This window comes from Schistocerca serialis, chromosome 3 (assembly GCF_023864345.2).
Source record: "Schistocerca serialis cubense isolate TAMUIC-IGC-003099 chromosome 3, iqSchSeri2.2, whole genome shotgun sequence".
NCBI lineage: Eukaryota > Metazoa > Arthropoda > Insecta > Orthoptera > Acrididae > Schistocerca > Schistocerca serialis.
In genome coordinates this window covers 112282504-112308369 of record NC_064640.1, presented here as the reverse complement: position 1 = coordinate 112308369, position 25866 = coordinate 112282504, and the positions used below count along the sequence as shown (strand labels likewise).

The 25866-nt window shown below is 42.3% G+C and overlaps 1 protein-coding gene across 2 annotated transcripts in view; it reads right to left on the bottom strand.

The window, feature by feature from the left end:
* Nucleotides 1–14009, bottom strand: part of LOC126469799 (phosphatidylinositol 5-phosphate 4-kinase type-2 alpha) — a 109861-nt gene extending 95852 nt beyond the window's left edge. For both annotated transcript variants that reach the window (XM_050097056.1, XM_050097057.1), the window contains exons 1-2: nucleotides 13550–14009; nucleotides 13281–13378 (exon numbers count right to left, since the gene is read on the bottom strand). In XM_050097056.1, coding sequence (XP_049953013.1) covers nucleotides 13281–13378; nucleotides 13550–13684 — 233 coding nt within the window. In that variant the 5' untranslated portion in view covers nucleotides 13685–14009. The remainder of the gene's footprint in view (nucleotides 1–13280; nucleotides 13379–13549) is intronic.
* Nucleotides 14010–25866: the final 11857 nt, after the last annotated feature.

Here is a 25866-nt window from a genome sequence, read left to right as displayed (position 1 = left end):
AAGAAAACCACAGAAACGCAAGTAACAGGTAGAAGAGACTAAAACAGCGAACCAGATGACCATGGCTGGCTGACCATGAGTATAAAAAGGAGGAGCCAGCCACTCCGCAATACATTAAAACCTCCACCCTAAGAGCACTAGGGTGGAGGACACAGAGGGACAAAGGACATGCGCTAAAACCTAGATCAAATGATAAAACCCACCCTCACGAATAAAGCGTAAAACTACGAGGATAATCGCAAAAGTAAGGTCTCCTATTTTTTTAATAAGCATAATCACCATTTCTGTCGATGCATTTTTGTAGACCCTGTGGCAGTTTTTGTATGTCCATGTCATACCAGCTCGCCGCCATGCCGTTCAGAAAGTTATGAACCTCTTCTTTCACCTAGTCGTCGGAGCTGAATCGCTGGGACCACAATTAATGCTGACAGGTACTGTGAGGCTCTGAAAAAACTCAAATGGGCAATTCAGAACCGGAGAAGAGGAATGTTGAGCAAGGGCATACACATTCTCCACGACAATGCTCACCCACACATCGCTCAGCAAACCGTTGCTCTCCTGCAACAGTTTCAGTGGAACATAATCACCCACCCACCCTATAGTCCTGTCTTGGCGTCCAGTGACTATCACCTGTTCCCTAGGTTAAAAGAACATTTGACCGGAAAGCAATTCAGCTCCGACGACGAGGTGAAAGAAGAGGTTCGTGGTTTTCTGAACAGCATGGCGGCGAGCTGGTATGACATGGGCATACAAAAACTGCCACAGCGTCTACAAAAATGCATCGACACAAATGGTGATTATGTCGAAAAATAGATACATATTCAAGATGTAAACCGATGTAAACCATTGTAGAAATAAACAGGTCTATGTACTTATAAAAAAATAGGAGACCTACTTTTGGGATCACCCTTGTAAATCAGCCGATAAGGCACTATCAGATAAAATTAGCAGCAACGAGTCCGGTAACTGAAGATTTCATCACAGGGCATTCAAAGTGGGACAATGCACCAGAATATGGGGCACTGTCAACCGAGCGCCGCATCAACACTGAGGCAGGTCTTCATGGCACAAGAGGTAGCTGTGCATCACCCAAGCGTGGCCCATGTGGAGCTGGCAGAGAACCACAGAGCCCCTGCAAGAGGCCAGCATGGAGGACTGTCACACATTCATAGACTCCTTAATGGCACGCAGTTTGTTGTGCCTACTGAGACTATGCCATTCCGTCTTCAAAAGCCGAAAAACCTGGCGGCGTAAAAACGAACGCAGGTAACTCACTGGAATGCCGATCTCCATAAGCAGTTTCCGTGTAGCCTCTTGGGCCAGCCTGTCAGCAATTTCGTTGCTTGGAATTCCAACGTGTCCTGGGGTCCACACAAACACCACTAAACAACTGGACCGTTCCAGGGCATAGATAGATTCCTGGATGGTCGCCACCAAAGGATGTCGAGGGTACCACTGGTCGACAGCTTGTAGGCTGCTTAAGGATTCAGCACACAGAAGAAATGACTGTCCAGGGCATGAATGAATGTGCTCAAGAGCACGAGATATAGCCACTAGCTCTGCAGTAAAAACACTGCAGCCATCTGGCAAAGAATGCTGTTCAATATGTCCTCCACGGACATACACAATGCCTACATGACCATCAGCCATCGGTGTAAACCACTTCATGGCCTCGGTACATGTCAAGAATCGAGATGAAGTGGCAACAGAGAGCCGCAGGGTGAACTGAGTCCTTTGGGCCATGTGAAATGTCCAGGGAAAGCCGCGGCCTAGGTGTACACCATGGAGGTGTACACGAATGGTCCTCGAGTATAGGTGGTAAAGGCGAGGGCTCCAGTTCAGATAGAAGGGATTGGACATGAACTGCAAGTGTAAGCCCTGACCTGGGCCGCCAATACGGGAGATGAACTGCCGTGGGTGGGATAAGGAGACAATAATTCAGATGCGCAGGAGAACTACGAATGCGTGCAATGTAACTGGTGAGCAGTTGTGCACACCTGACCTGCAATGGGGGGGCTCAGCCTCTGCCAGGGGCACCAACTTGGGCACAGACAGTACGAAGTGACAGGAAATTCTGGATAAAAATCTGGAGTGGGCCTTGGAGACCCCACTCGTATACTGTAACAAGGATACGATGTCGCTTTTTGTAAATCAAAAAAGACGGCAACAAGGTGTTGGCATCTGGAAAAGGCTTTTTGGATGGCAGACTCGAGGGACACAAGATTATCTGTGGTAGAGCAACCCAGGCGGAAACCGCCCTGGCACAAAGCCAGTAGGCCATGTGACTCCAGCACCCAAGCCAACCGACACATCATATGTTCCAGCAGCTTACAAAGAATGTTGGTGAGGCTGATGGGCCGATAGCTATCCACATCAAGTGAGTTTTTGCCACGTTTCAGCACTGGTATGATGGTGCTCTCCCATCAGTGCGATAGAAAGACGCCACCGCACCAGATCCGGTTGAAGATCACGAAGAGATGTCGCTTTTAGTCAGATGAAAGATGTTTAATCATCTGACTGTGGATCCAATCTGGCCCAGGAGCTGTGTCGGGGCGATGTGAAAGGGCACTGAGGAGCTCCCAATCTGTAAATGGGGCATTATAGGGTTCACTGAGACATGTAGTGAACGAGAGGATTTCCCCCTCCATCTGCTGTTTGAGAATGCGAAAGGCTGCGGGGTAATTCTCCGACACAGAGGCGCGAACATAGTGCTCAGCAAAGTGCTCGACAATCACGTTTGCTTCAATAGATAACACACCATTTATGTTAACACCAGGAACACCTGTTGGGGTCTGGTACGCAAAAACTCGTTTGATCTTTGCTTAGACTTGGGAAGGTGATGTAGGGCACCCAATGGTCGAGATGTGTCTCTCCCAATACTCCTGTTTCCATCTTTTGATAAGCTGGCATATGCAGACACAGAGCCGCTTAAAGGCCATGAGGTGCTTCGGAAAGGGTGCCGCTTATGCTGCTGGAGAGCTCGCCAATGCTCCTTAACTGCCTCAGCGACTTCCGGCGGCCACCAAGGGACTGTCTTTCCCTGGGGGCACTGTAAAGATCGAGGGATCGGGTTTTCCGCCGCAGAAACAATTGTTGTAGTTACCCGCTCAATCACCATACTGATGTTACCATGTGGGGGAGATGCAACGGTGACAGCAGAGGTGAAGGCTTCCCAGTCTACCTTGTTTAAATCCCATCTGGGCAGGCGTCCATGAGCCTGACGCTGGGGCAGTGACAGGAAGATGGGGAAGTGGTCACTACCACACGTCATCACGTGTTCTCCAGTGAATAGATGGAAGAAGGCCAGGGCTGCAAACCGAGAGATCAATGGCCAAATATGTGCCATGTGTCACACTAAAATGTGTGGGGGCACATGTATTTAAGAGGCAGAGGTCGAGTTGTGATAGTAAATTTTCGACATCACTGCCTCGGCCAGTAAGCAGGGTGCCACCCCACAAGGGGTTATGAGCATTAAAATCTCCCAAAAGTAGGAAAGGTTTATGGGCGTTGATCAATCAGCGCAGCCAATGCATTCACGGGTACTACACCATCTGGAGGAAGATATACTTTGCAGGCAATTATTTCCTACATCATCCTCATTCTGAGAGCCACAGCTTCAAGAGGGGTTTGAAGGAGCACAGGTTCACTGCATACCGAGTTCAAGACATAGACACAAACTTCATCTGACACACTATTATAGTCACTTCAGTTCTTGTAAAATCCCCTATAGCCGTGGAGTGGAGGGGTCCGCATTTTTGGGAACCAGGTTTCCTCAAGGGCAATGCAGAAAGTAGGCTTAAGAGTTGCTGTAGCTCAGCTAGGTGGTGGAAAAAGCCTCCACAATTCCACTGGAGGATGACATTATCGCGAGGCTGGGAAAGCATGAAGCGTGCAAGGAGGCAGGTTACGCCTCAGGGTCACCTGCTGCGACCAACTGAGTATTTGTAGCCATTTCTATGGTGGATGAGGCATCAGTGAGATCCAGGTCCACAGGGGATGCTCTAAAGCCCGGTCCACACGCAACGATCTGTCTGCGCAGACCGGCGCAAATGTCTGTACATGCAAAAGATCGCTGCAAATGTGGTGTATTCACACGACACAAACCCCAATCTACTACTCACCCGCCATCTGTCGGTGTAGAAAAGAAATATCAGTGGCAAGCGACTACGCTCCCCGTAAAGGTCAAAAATTTAATTCAGTTATTTTGAAATATAGAAATGGAGGAAGTTCTGTTGTGGTCTGTGTTCGCAACTTGTGTTGCAAAAAACATTCAGACCAACCGCAAGAAACAGAGAAAGCGGTGAAAATGGTGTAGACAGTGGCTGCTAAAGCGAAAGCAGTTTTCTCACGTACATTTACTGCGAGAGTTGCAGGGTGAACCTGTTTTGTTTTACATTACCTCGTGTTCCATTTCCTGGCACATTGACACTCCAATTTCATCTTCAATTGTGCTCCTGCTTGGTCTTAGCATTTCTTGATCACTAAGAAAGCCAAGGAGATCAAAATACCATAACATTGGCTGGTATACTTGATCTACTCTTACACCAGATCTTCTAGATTTCTGAACTTTGGATAACTCTTTTCGGTAAACAGTTCGCTGACAGACTTAATTTACTTGACTTGCCTTCATGAACTCATCCTTCAGGACAGCGTAAATAGCTTCACATGTGTTGGGTATTATTTTACTCAACGCTTGTTTCGATATTGCAGTTGAAAATTCCAAATCCTTGTAGCTCCTTCCTGTTGCTAGGAATCTTAATGTTACCGCTAGCTGTACATGAGGAGAAATTGCCCTTCTCATATAAGTACATTTTCTCATAATATGAGGGGTTACAAGCTTTGAGAGATAATTATAAGTTTCGACATCTATCCGCAAATAATTTCGCCAGTTCGCAATGAATTTATTTTTTTAATTACCATTTCTCTGTTTGCCGAGGCATCAACTGCTCGCAATTTTTCAATTAGAGCATTGAATGCTGCTGTCTTTTTGTCTCGGTCACTATATTCTTTACTTTTAATCTTCCACAAACATGGGTGGTTTTTTATATATTTCAATGAATTCACTTACAAACTCTCGAGAACACTGACGAGTATCAGCCATTTTAATGCCCTGTGCGCACAAATACAAACACTAGACGGAGCAAACAGCTGTTTCAGGCCAGATTTGCGGCGATCTCCTGTCCACACGCTCCAACTTGTCTGCGCAGATGTGGTTTGAACCCACAGATTTGAGAGGTTTCGCTCAAACATCCAACTCCAACTTCCAGGTTTGCACACACCTCAGGTTGGTGCAAATCTTCTGTCCACACGCAACGATCTGTCTGCGCAGATGTGATGTGCACAGACATTTGCGCAGACAGATCTTTGCGTATGGACGGGCCTTAAGATCTCCACCGCATCCTCAGATGCAGAATTGATAGGGAGTGGTGGTGATGTGGCCACCAGAGGGTCCTGTTTCTTAGCAGCCTTCTTCTTAGTTGGCTTGCTCTCTCACTTCTTGTCTGCAGTCTCGACATGTGGCGCTGGAAGTGCAGCGGGAGGACATGTGCACGAACCTCCAGCACCTAAAGCACCACATAGGGGGAGGGACGTGTATGGTTTAATACCACAGTGGTAAACCATCACCTTGACCTTTCCAGACAACGAATCACCCTCAAAAGCCAAGTTGAAGGCACCGGTAGCAACCCTGTTGTCTTTGGGTCCCCTGTAAATGCCCCATATGAAATGAGCACTCCACTGTTCTAAATTGGCACGGAGCTCATCGTCAAACTGCAAGAGATCGCGATGGAAAATGATCCCCTGAACCATGTTGAGGCTTCTCTGGGGAGTGACAGAAACAGAAATATCACCCAGCTTGTCACAGGTGAGTAACACTCAGGATTTGGCTGGGGATGTTGTCTGAACAAGCCTGCGCCGTTCCGCATCTTGGACAACACTGTCACTTCTCCAAACTTATCCTCAAGGTTTTCAATGAAAATCTGAGGCTTCATAGGTAGAAAGGGTCCCCATCAGTTCTGCTACAGACTAAAAACTGAGGCGAATATGGCTCTCTCCCTTCTGTAGCCCTACGTTCCTCCCATGGTATAGCGAGGGAGGGAAACGATTTAGGGTCGTACCTGTCAGCATTGTATTTGATCTTGCCCTTCTTAGAGACTGCTGGTGCTGTACAGTCGCCAGCAAGAGATGACTTAGTCCACTTCATTGTGGGTCATCCTCCCTGATGCCACCCACTCCGATCAGGGGCTCTCCCCATGGGCGCCACCCAGTCGCAGCAAAAGCCAACTACCGTGATGGCCGTTGCCGGGAGTCCTGATGCCCCAGGAAGACAGGCATCTATTCCTTGGCATACGTGGGGAGTTTACAGCTCAGGCATCATCAGCAGTGTGATCCCCGAGTTGCAGGGGGCTACCACAAAATGGGTACATGACAGCCGCACCACAACGGGCTGGCTACCGTGCTGGATATTGGGCGCAGAGAAATCCAATATTGTCATGGGGGCGAAAGAGGACAGGAGACACTGGAAGAAGATGACATACCCCACAAAGCGTCCTCACCCAAATAGTTGAATCACAAGCGGAGATGCAAAGCCATGACAAGAGACTCAGGACATCTAATCTAAGGGCACTATGGATAACTCGTGCACCACGTAAGGCGTCCTTCCCCTTATGGCCAACACTTCTGTAGAATTTTGAAAGTGGCGGATCAAGCCATAGAATGGGACCTGAACTCATAGGGCCGAAAAGTGAGAGACTCCTTTTAGTTGCCTCTTACGAAAGGCAGGAATACCTTGGGCCTATTCTAACCCACGAACCCACAGGGGGACCATCTTCATGTGGTTTCGTAAGAACTATAGATGATTAAGTAGGATACTACACTAAATTAATTAACATTAGAAGAGCTGTTAAGGCTGTACATCATCAGTAGAACATACCTCCATTGAGCATGACAAAACCGCACAAGTCACATTGAAAAATTAACGAATTTATCCAACCTGTGTGGGTGAGGATGTAAGATATGGGGTCAAGCAGTATGATAAGTTAAAAAGGGCCTGACCAGACACAGAATTAAATTCACAAATATGTACTCATACATGGAAAACTGTCACCTCACGATCATCTATGATGTACATATGCAGACACAAGTGACGAATGAAACTTTGTACCAAGATTTGAAACTGTCTCCTGCTCACTAGGCTGGTGAGGTAACCACTACACCACTCTAGCAGTGTCTTGGCACAACTGCACTGACTACCCTAGATGGCTCCCTCCTCAATCCAGAAGCCACTATGCCAGAGTGGCATAGGGGTTAGTGCATCTGCTTAGTGAGCAGGAGATCTGGATTCGAAAACCAGCCTTGGACAGCCACCAAGAAATGTACCATTTAAACATAATACACAGAGCTGCCACCGTAACTTCACAGCAGGAGCGTCGAGTGGACACACAGGTGAGCAATGGAATGAGGCTTGCATACAATATTACACAATACTATATTAGCTGTTTTTCATTAGGCCTCTGTGGATTCATCTGACTTGAAACATGCTTCAATCTTAAACAGAGCCCCTTTATGGTTTTTATAACATATGTCATATGCACCATATTTACTCTACTGTACAGACAGTCGCGCGAATGCGCCCCCCCCCCCCCCCCCACACACACACACACACACACACACACACACACACACACACAGAGAGAGAGAGAGAGAGAGAGAGAGAGAGAGAGAGAGAGAGTAAAAACCACCAATGTTTGTAAGTCCCGTTTCTTCCATTTTGTGGTTATTAAATATTGCCTGCTAATAAATACAACCGTTTAAACTTACTTTCTATCCCTGATAAAGGCAAATTTATGTCAACATAAATAACAGAAAATCTAAAACATTGATAACTCTTATCAATAATAAATATTTAACAACTTGAGAAAATGTATTTTAACGATTATCATAATGTTTACTAAACTATCTCCAGCAACAGACTTAAGAGAACAAAAGTTACATGCTTGGCAAGCATGTTGGACATAATGAGTATGCACACTGCAGTCAGGGCTCTCTCCCACTGTTCACGATGAAATGACACTTTTATAATGCACTTTACATCATATCCAGCAATGATGGAACAATCAGCACAATGAAGTAATAGTAATTTCAATGAGCTGAGTGGCACAGTTTAAGGGATCTTCGAACCTTTTTCTGGCAGTTATCACTGTGCAAATAAACAGTACTTCTATGAACATGACAATTGTTCAATTCTATGCTCTGCAAGAGATAGTGAAGAGAAAGAGACATAAATTCTTATATGCCACTTACAATTTACTGAAATTCTTCACAATTAATGCAATTACTATCTTGATGATGTGGTGAAAAGTTCAAAGACCAAGCATTAGACCACATTATGTCATAGCTCCTCCTGAAGCCAAGCTATGAAAAGTGCAATTCAGTTCCAGAACTCAAACAATACAACCCAAATATGATCTGGATTTGCACAGTACTAGAGAAATATCAGCAACATACTCCAGGTGTATTTCATCACTTGTAAGAAAACATATCAGGTTGGCAAGTACTACATTTCAAGTCCCCCCCCTCTCCCCAAATATATACTTCACACTGTAAAATTAAATGTATTAGCTGCAGGAAGCAATTTCATGTACTTTATGTACAGTTTAATGAAGGTTACCCTGCCTAAAATATTCAAGGGGTAAAATAGCCTCCTTTTCAGACCTCCAGGTGGGGTCTACTACGAAGAATGTTGTCAAGAGAGAGAGAGAGAGAGAGAGAGAGAGAGAGAGAGAGAGAGAGAGAGAGAGAGAGAGAGAGAGGAGAAAACCTGAAAGACAGGAAATTAATTATTTTCAACTTATCCATATACCACTACTTTAAAGTAGAGGGAAAAAATATAAAAAATGGTAAGGTTTACCAATGGCATTCTAATTCTAACAGATGTCTTGAAAAGAGGTTACACGATGAACATAAAAAAACGTAAAACAAGAATAAAGTAGTGGGGTCAAATGAAATCAGGCAATGCTGAAGTACTTGGATTAGGAAATGAGACATAAAATAATAGTAGATGAGTTAATTATTAGGACAGCAAAGTAACTGATGATTGGCAAATTAGAGGGGATATAAAATACAGAATGGCAATAGCAAGGAAAAAAAACTCTAAAAAAGAGAAATCTGTTAACATTAAACATAAATTTAAGTGTTACAGAATTATTTGTATGGCATGTAGCTTTATATGGAACTGAAAAACTGACACCACACAGCACTGACAAGAAGAGAGGTACATTGATTAACAAACAAAGATGTAGGTTATTGAAATGGGGAGGAAAAAGCTTTCTGATACAATTTGACTATGACTGAAAACCACAATAACAACTACTTAACTTTCAAATTAGATGCAACAGTGAAAGTAATGAAGAATTCACGAACAGTTAAATAGCGTAAGCTACTTCTTTGCAACATCACAATATGGCTACAGTTAGTAAAAACATGTTTTGTGTTTGTTACATGGTGTAATCAGGGCTAAAAAGGTCGTCATTTGTAGACTGTGTCATTGTATTTCAAAATGCACTCTATGGAAAAAAGAAACAACACACCACGAAGGAGTTATGCAAATTTGTCACAAATCGTGCAAATTTGTCACAAATCGATACTCCTCCAGATATCGAAGTAAATGCAAAATTATAAACTTTGGCAGCTAATGGGTGCATGTGTGATACTGCAGCACAATTTCACTCCGCAACTGGCAAGGATGTAAACAGGGGACATGTCGGTACCAGGGCATAAAGTTTTTGCGAATTCCACACCGGAAACTCAGATGGACAGTGGATATGCCTCACAGGCAGGCAGTTGAACAATGTGACAGATGTCAGCATTTAAGAGAGGATGTGTAGTTGGGATAAAAGTAGCCGGTTGGACTAATCAGCAAATCACCCTACATTTGAATAGGAGCAATGCCACTATTCAACAAAGGTGACAGGAAGGTGTGAATCATGGCCAAACACATAATCAAGAAGAATGCAGTCAACTTCGAGATATGACAGAACATGAGGACCAAGCAATAATCAGAGAGGCACTCAAAACCATAAATTGACCATTATCATTGATCCAATGTGCAACTGGTACTTCAGTGACCACAAGGACCATTAATAGGTAGCTCACAGAAAAGGGGCTGAGCTCACAGCACCCCTTACACCATCTACCATTGACCTATGTACACCAAAAAGAGCATTTGCAGTGGCATCATGCACTTTCAGCCTGCAATCTCATAGACTGGAGTAGAATTACTGTCTTCAGTGACTCTGAATTGAGGCTGATGAATCCCACTTTGCCCTGATGACCAGCAAAGACAAGTCTGGAGACAAACCAGGCAGAAGTGGCATACCTGCCTGGCCATTGCCTGCCATACAATTACGAGTGATAGTCTGGGATGCCATTTTGTTTCATAGCATGATCCCCTTGGTTGAAATATGTGGCACCCTTATGGCACAGTAGTACGTCCACAATATTCTACACCCCATTTTGTTGTCCTTCATCCAGGACTTACATTTCAGCACGATAATGCTCCTGCTTGTCTTTGTATTTGTCAAACCCTACCTTGGCCAGTAAAAGAACTAGATCTCTTCCCAATTGAGAACATTTGGAGCATTATGAGCAGGGCTCTCCAACCAGTGATGAATTTTGACGATCTAATGCACCAATTGTACAGAATGTGGCACAATATCTTTCAATCACTAGGACATCTAACAACCCTATCAACCTATGGCAAGCCGAATAACTGCTTGCATAAGGGCCAGAGGTAGATCAACACATTATTGACTCACTCAACTTGTGAAGCTCTTTCTCTTGAATGAAACAATCATCCATTTTTTCTGAAGGTGTAAACATTTGTTTGCCTGTACATGTAAACCTCATCAATTGATTTCCGTCCCATTCAGATAATTCCTTTGTGGTGTGTCCTTTTTTCTCTCGGGGTATATAATTAAAGACAATTTAGAATACCTAAAACAGAGCAAGAGACAAATGGGTTCACTGTAAGCTGTTACAACAGCCTTCACTCAAACATAACTACTAGATCCAATTTATAAGACCTCTCAAATTTCAAACTGAAGTTGTGTCCATGAGCTGTTGTTATGTCTTTACTCAAATAACAATCATAATATGTGTTTGTGGAGGAATGGCTTATTTCATAAGGAGGTCATATTTATACCCCACACCCATCCACCCTTACTGCCTGTAATCTAAATGTATCTTTCTGTTACACACCCTCGGAAACAAATAATGAAAAGGGTCACATTACTTTGAGCAGTTTTCGTGAATACTTATTATTTATTGCTTATAGTTCTTCTCAAGCAAACAATACTTAACCATCATTACCACAGTTTTAGATTCCAATAATTTTTTTAAATACACTTTCTGAGACCATCAATTATGTTGTGAAGTAATTTCTTTAAATATGAATAATGGTAATGGAATATCAAATACATTTAGCACTGTCACAAACTGTTCCCAGTAATTAATGGTCTACTCTTCAGTAATCTGACTGCTCCCTAAACATCTACACAGCAATTTCTCCAGTTCTTCCCCCACTACTACTCCAGGTAGCACACCATCAAATTCACGAACATTCTTCATATTACATATTGTGTAACTGAATGTTGGACTGGGCTACTGGGTGCTCCACTTGATATGGTTTTTAATTATACAGCCCCTCATATTTATTCACTAATATCTACATAATATACTATGACAAAATAGCTTCGTCACTGACATTCCAAAGAGTTGAGTGGTAGAGGGTGGCAACCAATCATAGTTGTTTCTTAAGTGCTACATTCTTGCAGTGTTACATATTCCGTAGATACATGCTCAGCCTTGTCAAACACATCTGGCTGCATGCAAGCAACATTGCCCCCTGTCCCCACCCCTTGCCACTACCATGTTGTAATCACAATGTCTACATCTACACTCCACAACCCATGTTACAGTGAGTGACACATAGCACATCTAATAACACCATCATTTTCCACCTTCACAGTTCCACTAACGAATTTTGCATCAGAAGAATGCCTTTCAATAAACTCAGTTGGTTGTAATGACAGAAAACCCTGCAAATTAGTCCAAGGTTTAAATTAGGTTGCAATGTGATAATTTGACTGAGAGTTGAGTCAGGCACAATACGAACATAAAATACATGTTGTGACAACCCACTGATCTTTATCACAGTTTGATAATTATGTCTGTAATTAAGACACTTTACGTTGTAGAAACTATAACAGAAAGATACATTCACAGCATGTGATAAGAGACAATTTTCATGAATTTTGTTGGGTGTACATGTATCACAACAGACCATGAAAAATGCAAGAAAAGGAGGTGCCACTAGATAACTCTTACCCTAAGTTATTATGTTGGAGCTACACTCAGTGTGAACCGATGACACCAAATTCAGCTTTAAAAATACATGGAGATTTCCATCCGTTATAGCAAGACACAGTATAAAATGTAAATTCTATTTGATTTGATAATTAATGCCACATGTTTTAATTTTTTTTAACATTACTGCATTCGTGCATATTTCAATTCTCATGTTCAAACATTGTACATGAGAAGTCCGACTTGACTGTCAGTTGTCTCAAAGCAGAAAGCATGTTCTTTGTGATATCTGTCACTTAAGAGTTTATTTAAACACACTGACACAATATGTCAAGTAACTAATACCCACAATATACTTCAACTTAATTTTTTAAATAAAATATTTTACATACCAGTGTTACATACAGTCCTATGCGACACACATATTAACAAGCAGCTAATCTCTCAAATGTTAACTGTGCATGAAATGATTATTATAGCTTAACAATCTGCCAAGTAAAAGCGATCATGATATCACTGCCAATGAGAATAACAAAAAATTACTTATTTTCAGTTTTAGGACTGGTATTGTGTAAGAACCTAGTGCTATCTGGCAAGAGAAGAACATTGAACAGTCAATGTAGTATTCAAAATTTGGTCAAAACCTTCATATATTTACAAAGACTGTGTTTCAAAAGTGGTCCACATCAAGGGACCGACTCTGTACTATAAAAACAATTCATGAGACAGCCCGTAAACTCCGAGTGAAATATATGCTGCAAAACTGCACAGTTATTGCTGGTAATGCAGTAACCATCATCGACACAGTCATCAAGACAAAAATATTCCATGTGAGAGTGCATTACAGGTAGCAAGAGTTCTGTTGGCATGGTAATTACTGATAGAACTCTACCACCAAGTACTGTTGGGAAACTTACTTGTTGAACAAGTGGTTGTCCACTTTCAACTTGGAATAGGCTCGGAAATCATCTGGCAGTAGCATTACCGGGATCGTAACATGACTTAGTTCGTTAATCTGAAAGCATACACACTGTCAATAGCAACAGTAAAAGTATAAATGAAGGGTGGGAAGTTGCTTAACACAATATACACACGTCAACAAAAGACCACATCACGTTTAGTATTAGAGATGACAACAAACTGACGTAAAACATTTTGTACTATCTGAATATAAAATAATACTTACAGTATGATTCACACCCCACATAAATACTGACAACAACGGTTCATTGGCCCTAAAGAGCTTGACTTTTTGATGTTTAACTCTAAAGTGTTTTTTCTTTAGTTTGCTCAAACCTCCTTGAACTTGAGTGACGCTCATTATTATATTCACTATTCGCACTACAACAAAACTGATTGCACACTAAAGTTCTCTCACAGAAAACTATAAATAATGCATTTCGTATTTATGTGTGAAACCTCCATCCACAACGCGAAACAACTGCATACACCGCACTATGTCATTTGTTTGGGAACCAAACGCACACATCTAATCACATCTCATTGTTTTATTTTGGTTGCTAACTGCGTCAATCCCAGATAACTAAGAAACTAATCAAAGATATCCAGTATCAACATTTTCGTGGAGTTCAACAACCAAGAGATTTTGCAGTCACATCACAGTGAAAATCAATTTCGCTTTTTCAAAGATTTTCATTAAAGCGTAAATATTCATATCACTAGAGGAGCTTTCTTTATGCAGTCCTTTTCTATTATTGTAATTTTCAAACCACAAACTTTGCGTAAGTCAATAGCAGCGGTAGTAAATATTGTTTTTCGAATACACAAAAAAGACTCGCTTTCAATTTAAATTCTAAACTAAACGAAAGGAACTAACATCTTTAATTTCTATACAAAAATGGACCAATTGCGCTCGAAGTTACATGAATTGTCATTGCCCTCTAAAACTCAATGGCGTTCTATCTTAACAATATTTGCTGTTGGATGGCCACCAATTTCAAAAATTAGTGACATAAATATCCCTTAACGAGCAGCAGATAATAAATTCAATCTGTGCATGATTTTCGTTCTGTCAGTACTATCATTATCGCAGTCGAAGAACAGGTAAAATATGACAAGGATCAGTGGAGGTGTTGACTTTCACATTTTTAATGAATGTTCCAGCGTGCATAGGGGAATATACATATGTACGTAGGCACTGCAGTTACATACATAAATCACGACAGACAATGTGGATTTAAAACGTTGTACTCTAGATTATATGGTCAGTGTTCAGTAGCTTTCCTAAATGATATGATCAAGAGTGATTTATGATTACAATTACACAATAAAAAAACTTCTGATTGAATATTCCCAGGTAAATGATATACTGAAATTTTCAATACAGACTCACTGGAGCCGAAATATTCAATAAGACTGCCGTTCGGAGTCCAACCTAGTACAAATAAGCAACAAATAAGACTGAAACATTTAAATATTTTCGTAATTAATGCTTAGGTTATACAGCACAAGCGTTGGACATGTACTTACAAATCTTACATTTTCGACAGAAAACAAAGGGTGTCAATACTAAAGAGACGTGTACTAAGCTATCAGGCATCATCCAACTGGGAACCAATAACATGTGGTGTCCCTCAAGATTCCATCTTAGGGCCTTGACTTTTTCTTGTATGTATGAATGACCTTCCATCATTAACATTACCAGATGCCAAGTATGTTTTGTTTGCAGATGATACAAACATTGCAATAAATAGTAAATCAAGTACAGCTTTGGAAAGATCTACTTATGAAATTTTCATCGACATTAACAAATGGTTATTAGCCAATTCGCTCTCACTAAACCTTGAAAAAACATACGATATGCTATTCAGAACTTGTAAAATGTTTCCTGCCAGTATATGACTATAATTTGATGACAAGCAGATAGAAGAATTTCACAGTGTTAAACTCTTGGAATTACAGCTTGATAATAAATGTAACTGGGATGAGCATACCACAGAACTGCTGTAGCATCTAAACAAATCTCTATTTGCTACGCAAATGTTGTCAGACATAGATGATATAAAAATAAAAAAGCTAGCATACTTTGCTTACTTGCATTCCATAATGTTATACAGGATTATTTGTGGGGTAACTCATCAAGCCAAGCACAAAACTATACCAATGATGCATGTATGTTATTGATAATATGACATAATATGAATATTTCTTACCTGATTTCTGTACAAATTTTGTGCAGTAACACAATCATTGCAAATAAGGGCTGTCATTTTTATTTTTTTTTATTTGATGATATGTGGCCTATGAACTATCATGTGCTCCTAAGTGTATTGAACATTTAATATCTGGTGACAGGTTTTGTGTCCTTTTAAATTTAATAGGGTTAAGAATTAATTTTTTTGGCCAATTCCACATCCACAAGGGCAATTTCATTTGTGATCTGTGCATGGTACATTAGCATATCTGTACTTATTTTGTCAATACATATTTTATATTCTCTGCACTATGCATCTACTGCAACGAAAGGTACATCTAAGCTAATCTAATCTAACAACTATTTCGTTTTGCCAGTAATCGATAGAATAATATACCACATTTGGAAATTGAGCTACGGGCGCAAAAATATGCCTGCCGATTTTATTGCGCTGACACGTTAAGCATGCGCGTGCCCAGTCGTGGCAGTCTTTCTGTATCCCTGGCCACACTACTTTGGCGGATACTAGTCTTGCTGTTGCTCGGATTCCAGGGTGAGAAAGATCGTGTAAGGCCTTGAAGATCTCTCGGCGGTATTCTTTTGGCATGTAAGGTCTTTGTCTTCCTTTCTTCACATCACACCAAATTCCTTCTGGAGCATTCAGAATCGAAATGCGTTTAAGCTGTAATGCCGTTGACTGGCCCTGTAGGAGACGGCACAGGAAAGGATCATGTTGTTGTGCTGTTGTTATATCTGACCATTGTACGGCGTTCAAACTAGCACAGTTCCACGATAAGCAGTCTGCTACCAGGTTGTTCTTCCCCGCTATGTGACGTATTTCCGATGTGAAATGCGTGATGTACTCTGTCTACATTGCCGTGGTGAAGCAGGGTCTGTGTCACGCTCTAAGATGGCTACTAGCGGTTTATGGTCTGTGAAAATTGTGAAATTTTGCCCTTCTATCGATGAACGGAAGAACTTGACTGCAAGGTACATGGCTAACAGTTCACAGTCGATAGCGCTCCATTTTTTGTGCCTTTGGTCCAAGGTTTTTGAAAAAAAAAAAAGGCGAGTGGCTGCCATTACCACTAAGTTCCTGTTGCAGTAACACTTCTACTGCTGTCTGACTTGCATCGACCATAATCGCCAAGGACGAATGTACTCTTGGGTGAGCCAGTAAGGTCACTTGTGACAAATGTTCCTTTAATCTATGGAGCGCTGATTCAGCCTCTGATGTCCATGGTATTACACGGTTTCCTGTAGTATTTTTTCCTATGAGTAGAGACGCGAGTGGTTCTTGGGCTGTCGCTAGTTGAGGTAAATGGCGGTGGCAGGAGATGAACATGCCGAGGAATCAGCGAAGTCCTTTGTATGTTATTGGGAGGGGCATCCGTTGAACTGCCTCCACACTTTCAGGCAGCAGTGACAGACCTGCTGCCGAGACCACATCTCCGAGAAATTTGACTGCCTGATTCTCAAATGCAAAGTTTGCCTCGTTAACTAAGACGCCATAGCGTTCAAAACGCTGTAAAAGCAGCTGTAGGTGTTTTTTGTGTTCTTCTGTCGATGAGGAGAAAACTAAAACATCGTCAATGTAGCAAAAAACGAATGGCAGCTCTCGTAGCACTTCATGCATAAACCGTTGCCAAGTTTGTGCCGCGTTTCTAAGACCCAATGGCATAAAGTTGTATTCAAACAGGCCAAACGGTGTGATCATTGCAGTTTTTGAACATTTGCTGGTGCCATTGGAATTTATATGTACGCTCTCGCACTATCACACTAAAGATGGTAGCATTGCCGATATTAAAATTGAAATCCATCACATTGGGAACAGTATACCGATCCGGAATTGTTCGAGAATTGAGTGCCCTATAATCATCACATTGTCTTTTTGCGAACCATGTGGATGGATGAAGCCCACGCACTGTCTGACCTAGTTACTATATATGTCACCAAAAGTCGATCAAACTCCGTTTGCGTCGCAAGTAGTTTTTCTGGAGACAGACGTCTTGGACGGAATGCAACTGGTTGGCCGGGCTTCTTGCGGATGTGATACTGCGTCTTGTGAAAGCAGTTCCTGGTGGCGTTCGCCGGGCGAGTAATTGCTGAAAAGCGTTGAAGTATGCTGCGAAAAGATGCGTCCTTCTATGATGTTGTCATATTACCTACAACAAACGAATCGTTGCATTTGAGAAACTTCTTCTTGCGTGGCTCAGACATGTGTGTGTCCCGCATTGTTGTAAGCACGAATTAGTAGCGACGCGTTCTGGCACGGAGAAAGTGTTAGAATGACTGGGCACTTCGCACTGCATTTGCCCCGATGCGGGAGTGATGATTGATAGACAGGTTGTGGCGCACAAAATTCTTCCACCGGTCATCGTTCGCCTTGTAGTATGAGAAACGTTCCGATATCCAGGAGTAGATAACCGGAGATGGTGAGCTCGCTCTTTCGCGCAGGGCTTGCTCGATGAGCTCCGCGTAGGTGAACGGCGGCTTCCGAGGTCCTGTCGGAGTGTTCAGGGAAGCTACGGCCGGTGGTGGACCCGGCTTGCAAGCTTCCACAGGTCGCCTACTATTAGCTGGACGATTGCATTGGCCATTAATGGAGCCATTTGTATTGAACAGCGAATTCACATTGAAATTCAGAAGCCACGACAAATCACTGTCTGAATCGCCAGGCTGAGGACTTCTGTCGGCAGGGCAGCCGGCGCTGCGCTTCCTAAATCAGTTGAGCTATTGATATATGTTTCGATGATTTCTTCTTCTTTCTCAACCTGACTAGTTTCAGAAATTGTTACTACATTATCACTATCTATCCAGAAACAATTTTTTTCCGCTTGCAAATATTGCAAATCTATCTCTTGCATATCAGATGCAATTGATACTGTATTGATGGCTTCCCATGTTCCATCGATCACAATTAAATCTAAACGAGTTTTTTGATCATTATTGTTGGCGATGCCTCTACAGTTGGAAGATAATGCAGTGCGTTTTGCTCCAATGTTTGGCATATCATTCACTCTCAGAACGTGAATGTCTTCTATAAGTTTTCTTTCATTTCTCCAACCTAAATGCTCAACCATGGTGTAATAATTGCTCCGCTTACAGCAGAAAACACAGTACAAACAAATATATCCTTTTGATTCATTCACTGAATCAGCTAAAAGCATATCTATAATGTTTATGTGAAACATATGAAGCAGTTTCATTCAGTAACTTTGTTTTCTTTCTTTAAATATGAGTAATCTATTAGCAGCACATATTCAAATTCTTTTCACTAACGCACTCACAATATACGATGTCCATGCATGTGTAGCAAATTTTACAACTTATCAAAGCATATGAGAAGCCCAGAAATGATTGTCGCATACCCCGATTCAATTTTCGACCACCTCCGTGCGTGTCTGTGCCTTGTCTTTCTAGTATGCCCGAACTACACAGAATAACTTTTATTACTTTAACACTCGAAAAAACTACGATAAACATAAACAACTCTAAGTCACTATGCCAACAGTGGCAAAGATTATACTCTAATACATCAGCGATACGATCACGCTAAGCTCAAAAAAATGGTTCAAATGGCTCTGAGCACTATGGGACTTAACTGCTGAGGTCATCAGTCCCCTAGAACTTAGAACTACTTAAACCTAACTAACCTAAGGACATCACACACGTCCATGCCCGAGGCAGGATTCCAGCCTGCGACCGTAGCGGTTGTGCGGTTCCAGACTGTAGCACCTAGAACCGCTCGGCCACACCGGCCAGCCCTCTCCCTCCCCTCCTTGGTCTTTTCACATGGTTGCATATCAGGCGATGTAACATGCACAGTTATCTCAGCTGTAATATTACATCACAGATAATAGGTGCTGAGGGATGCTGTGTCAGCATTTTTGGCTCATAGCAGCAGTCTATGGGCAAAAATTCTGTGGCAGAATCGTTGACATAAGAGTGCTATATCTGATTTTGGTGATGCCAGTGCAGTCAAGAGGAAACTCTAATGACATAAGACAAATGAAGCAAGATTTATCTGATGATTCTGTGCTCCCAGCGTTGTTTATTGCCATAAACTCAGAATCAAACTTTGTGCTGCAGTTGAAACTTTGTCAGTCCAAGCAGAACAAGCTCTGCCCATAGTGACTTTAGAAGATGCAACAGGATATGGTGACAACAACCATGTAATAAGTCTGCCAGCGAATTTCTGTCATGTGGCAATGAATGGCAAATGAAAGGGAGATCTTTAAGGCTTGCTCCCATGTGTGGGAGGAATGGAGATTCTCTATGTGTTTTTCAACATCCAAATGAACCGTTCAGCTTCAGCATTAGATTGAGGGTGAAAAGGAGCAGTACATCTACATCTACATCTACATTTATACTCCACAAGCCACCCAACGGTGTGTGGCGGAAGGCACTTTACGTGCCACTGTCATTACCTCCCTTTCCTGTTCCAGTAGCGTATGGTTCGAGGGAAGAACGACTGCCGGAAAGCCTCCACACATGCTCGAACCTCTCTAATTTTACATTCGTGATCTCCTCAGGAGGTATAAGTAGCGGGAAGCAATATATTCGATACCTCATCCAGAAACGCACCCTCTCGAAACCTGGACAGCAAGATACACCGCGATACTGAGCGCCTGTCTTGCAGAGTCTACCACTTGAATTTGCTAACGATCTCCGTAATGCTATCACGGTTACCAAATAACCCTGTGACGAAATGCACCACTCTTCTTTGGATCTTTACATGGTGCATCTTGTTGTCAGCACAAAACCGTTGAAAGCTGACTGGCATGAACTGTGGTCCCTTGTCCGAGACAAGGACCCCAGGAAGCCCTTAGTAGTGGAGCAATGAGCATACAAGCCAAAAATGCTGACGCAGCAACCCTCAGCACCTTTTTAACTGTGATGTAATATTACAGCTGAGATAACTGTGCATGTTACATCGTCTGATATGCAGCCATGTGAAAAGACCAAGGAGGGGAGTAGGAGGGAAGAGGGAAGGAGAGCGCCCTCTGTGACCCTGCTGTCCCCCGCCCCATCATCCTTGCTCTAATGCATGGCCAGTGGTATGCAGTTTGCATGTGAGTTGTCAGCATGAATTACCTCCCACCCCCAGTGCAGCCACTCTTTGCCCAGTAGTGTGTGAGTTCAGTTCCCCATCCTTCGAGCATTTTTTTTTTTGGTAATAATATGACTGTATGTGTGTCATCATTTGCTGTTGGGGCAGTAGCAGCAGCAGCATTCACATAGGAAGAAGACTATTGGTATGTTTTGTATCAAATTATATCTCATTCTTCTTCTTCTTCTTTTTATTATTACTATTATTATTATTATTATTATTATTATTATTATTATCATTATCACACACGTTACAGGCCTTTTGTCAGACCATGTGAAACGTTCATGACTACTTATTCTTCCTGTTCTTCCAGTACTCCTTCATTCGTTCACTAAAGGCTCTCTACTTTTCTTTTGTCCACTTTGGCCTTTAGGCTTTAGGTGCTGTTTCCTCTGAAATCACTTCCTACTTGTACACCTTGTGTCTATAAACACCTTTATCCATGACGTCCACTGATCTCTCTGAGCTCTTTCCAGATCAATTTTGACTTGTGCCATCCAGGGTGTAGTGGTCTTGAGTCTCTGGATGTAAACTGAGGATTGTATTGGTGAGTCTGGTCTGTGGGAGTCTGCTTATATGTCCATAAAATTTTAGTCGCCTCTTTCTAATGTCCGCTGCTATGTTGGAGAACTTCTCTGTGGTGTCCCTGGAGTGAAGCCTATATCCATTGTCTGTGAGCTTTTTCCCAATAATTTTCCTAATGATTTTTCTTTTCTGTGTGAGAAATTTCTCAAGGTCAGCCTTTGTGTGTAACATCAGTGTCTCACTAGCGTACCTCAGGTTTGATTACAGTGTTGTAGTGAGGAATTTTGGTGCAGGTGGACACACATTTCTCATTGTAAATACACTGTGTTTTGTATAAGGCTCTCTTCATTGTCAATAACCTAGTGTTCTGGGCAATTTTCTCCTTTCCTGTTGGTTCGAGCACTGCACCTAGGAACTTAAAGTGTGTGACCCTGTTGATCTTGCCATACTTTGTTACAGACTACTATCCAGTGATCGATGAAAGCATGCAGCCATTTACTGCAGCACCACAGCAGCCACAGTTCACAGCATGTCTTCTCAACCTGACAGACCTGATGCCATTCGACTACGCTATAGCGCAGCCACAGCAGTAGCAGCTGTCTGAATCTGAGTCTCACAGAATACTGCTGTTTGTCAGTATGTACAATTTAACTGTCAGTGGGACTAACAGTGTGAATTCTGTCCTAGCATCTCACAGTGACTTTGATGCGGTGATTTAAATAGAGAATGTTCAATGTCTTGGAACCAGGGTGGCGTATTCATGGTATCAGTGAGACTATATGTGTAGTAAGATGGAGTTTGTAGACAGATACATGACAACTGAATACAATCCATTACATTAGCATGTTAAAGGGTGTGGCATCAATTATCAGTATGGATGAGGGGCTAGTTCTTGAGTTAAAATTTGAGGATGTGAGCATATACATTAAACATTCTAGTGTGTTTAATATAAGTGATTTGTGCGCTGCTTTATTGATTACTGCAGACAGACTGAGCCTCTGGGGTCCATATCTGAGAGGAGCAAACTATGAATTTGTTGAGTATTTGTGCAATAACAGTATAAATATAGATAAAAAGGAGCAATGCATCAATGTCTGCATTTCCCCCCTATGAAAGTGTGCTGAGCCTGTAAGTATAAAACCAGTGGAGGACAAATTTACTGTAGGAATGCCCATGAAGTAATCGCACCGATAGGCTTGAATACAAGTCAGGCCAAATTCAGAGCATATAAAAAAAATTATTTGGATACTTCTGTAAAGCTGAATGACTGTGTGGAAATTATGAAAATGTTCTATAAAATAAATTTGTTCTTATTTGCTTCCACCCCTCTATAATAGTGAGAAAGAATAAAATGACAATAATAATAATAATACAGATACAACAAATTAACTTATGGGTTATTATCAGAAACGGTAAATTAAAAACAAAGAGATTGTATGAATGCAGAATGATTTTATCCCATCTGCACAGACAAAGTGTTTTTGTCATGATACAACAGACCAACTTTCAGTAGCAGTGCAGTATGCACCTTATAGTCATGTGGTCAAAAGACATGTGAGGAGACTCACCATCAGCAAACAGACAATCCTTATAGTCTTTGAATGTGAGCGTCTGTGAGGCCACATGATGCACTCCCTTAGCCCATCACAGGATAGCACCTGGATCTACACTGAAAATTGTGGTCCACTTAAAATTTGGCCCGGTGACATAATCCCTCTCAATTATAAGCAGTAACCTGAGAGGTTTCTATAGTGTAGAATGAATCTCTGCTTGTTCCCCAGGGTTGTTGTCAAGGTCAGAACCATTTTACAGGACTGGGGGAGTGGGTGTTCCAGACACAGCAGCAAGTCACTGTACTCATCACACAACTCATTGGGGTATTCCAGGTCTGCCTATAGGACATATTCCCTACCAGCATCAGCAGCCACACTCTAGAACTTATCATTCAATCCGACGATTTCATCTTTTGATACCCTCCAGAAACCTCAAAATGGCAGACTCTGTTCCATGGCTTATTCACAGAGATTGTTTACATTCCAGTAAAAGATATAACTCAAATCATCAGATGGCCTGTACTCCTCCTCACTCTGTCATGAGTTATTCGCATTGCTGTGCCTGGGGATGCATTGCCAAAGTCCCCCACAAATCTCACGTTTCAAAGAATGTAATACATCAACATCAGTCAGCAGTATGTTGTTGATATGCGTCTTTTTTTAACATTGTGTCCCACAAAAGCTCTGGAGCAGTGAAATAGAAGGGAGGATGCATGAGTGTATGTGTCCAGACACACACTCTAGAATGTCTCAAAAACATCTGCTAGCAAGCACTCATCTATCTCCATATACAATTCAGCATGTATCTCTAAATTAGGGATATTGAACTCCTGCCTAACATTCACTACATGCCTATATTCCACAGCTGTACCGACCTTGATTTTGCTGGTGTATGTGGTTATATCAGGCAATGTGGTTTCATGGAGTCTATCCATCGAATCCAGGTATTTGTATGGAAAGACCACCTTCTCCATTACAAGCTGAAATTTTGCATTGTTGGGAAATGCAAGTTGAGTGATATCCATGTCCCCCTGATGTATCATTTCAGAAGGTTTCTGAATAGGTTCCTACATAAATCGTAAGGAATCCAGGAAGCACCATTTTCCAGCGAGTTGGTCATTGGAATATTTCCGCTATAAAGCCGTGTAACACCCCACGCAATTTTAAGGAGCACAGAGAGCAACCGCCTCGCAGGATTATTAGGTTGCCTTATACAGTATGGGTCATTCTGCAAAATTGGTGCGAGAGGCATCGGGATCACCTTCACAACATGCCACAGGAATTGGTAAGCAGTCAGCGTATACAACAAAGGGGCATCATTCCTGGTGGTGGGCATTCTTAAACTTTAAAAACTTCTTATCCTGGCCGGCCAGAGTGGCCGAGTGGTTCTAGGCGCTACAGTCTGGAACCGCGCGACCGCTACGGTCGCAGGTTCGAATCCTGCCTCGGGCATGGATGTGTGTGATGTCTTTAGGTTAGTTAGGTTTAAGTAGTGCTAAGTTCTAGGGGACTGATGACCTCAGCAGTTAAGTCCCATAGTGCTCAGAGCCATTTCATTGCTTATCCTGAGTAGCATTTCAACATGTAGTGGTTCATGGCTCGAGCCATCAGTTAGATGTCTTTCTAAATAATCATACTTCGTAAAAGAGTTGACACATCCTTGACAAAAATGCCTTGAAAAGTTTGTTTGCGTGTCCCATGATGTTTCAGCATTTGGGCGGAAAGTAAGTGGGAGCTGTTTCTGATCCAGTTAAGATGTTGCTTCTCGTTTTAGGGAAACAGCACTAGATCTACGTGTTTAGGACCCTGACCAGCTACTTTAGAAAAGAAGAGAGGACCAGTTACTTTATGTTTCACACCTCCTGGGTTGCTACTTTTCTCGTCTATATCAAGATCATAAACATGAACCTAGTAATTAGCATTCTGCTTCTCGAATTTTGGTCTGGAATTGTGATGGGGCATGAGTTGTCTTCAAAGTTATAATGCCCATAGACATTAGTCGTTTTAAATGCATCCATAACACAGGCGCGTTTTAGGTAGTTTCTAACGCAAGCCAGAAGAGAGCGCATGAAGCAATATTCATCCCCCTTCTTGGTAATCTGAACATTGATTGAGTGATTGATTTTAACAGGGAAGTCGAAACAGCTTAGGTCTGACCCGTAACTGCCCACTCTGAAACTAAGTTTTATTGTGTGGTATCGCTCCCTGTATATCTAGTAAACCAACCAGTGCCCTTAAATAGCGCAAGGAGTCCCTCTACCAGGTTTTTGTTAGACACAATGTCTTCAGGTCTAGTTGTTCCGAAGATTCTGTATCTTTTACTCTCCAATGCCATGCATTCGAAGATTAGGGGTGATGCAGTTTCTTCACCCTCATCACAGATCTACATTTAGGCTCCCCTTCCATTATACCCATTGTGTGCAGGTGTTTTTTGAAATTCCCATGGCCGGTCATCAGTCGAGTCATGAGTTTGATCTCTTTTCAGTTCAGTCCCAGGATTACAGAGCTTCTTTTAAAACATGGCTTGGGCATCATTACCCTACCGTGTTTTTCTGTATGGACCTTGGTCCAATATCCTATGTGCTGTTTCCTAAGCCAGTTCCATAGTTCTAATTTTATCACAGCCTCGGTGATTGTCAGGACAGGTTCCGGTCCAATAAATGGAGTTGTTGCCCCCATCCTAGCCAATCTATAGGCTTGTTCATTGCCACAGATCCCTGAGTGGCGAGGGACCCACATTAGGTTTACCCTATTATTCCCCCTAACTCCACCAGAGCCCTGTGGCAATCTGCAACAATCTTAGACCTCATTGCAGGAGCTGCCAGTGATTTCAGGGCTGCCTGGCTGTCTGAATAGTTGTAGATCCTACGGTGATTGTATCAACTACGCATATTCTCCTCCACACATGCCCTGATTGCAGTAATTTCAGCTTGGAATATAGAGGCCAGTTTTCCTAGTGAGATGATGCTCTCCAGTCTTGGATGAACCCCGTACACCCCTGCCCAAATGCCTTGGTCTGTTTTCGACCCATCGGTGAACCAAACGATGTCCCCTGTATGGTGTAGAACTGTTTTTTCCCACTGCTCCCTACTTCCAATTATTATGTCGTAAGGCTTGTCGAAGTAGTTGGGAATTATTATATAGTCGGCAGGCAGTTC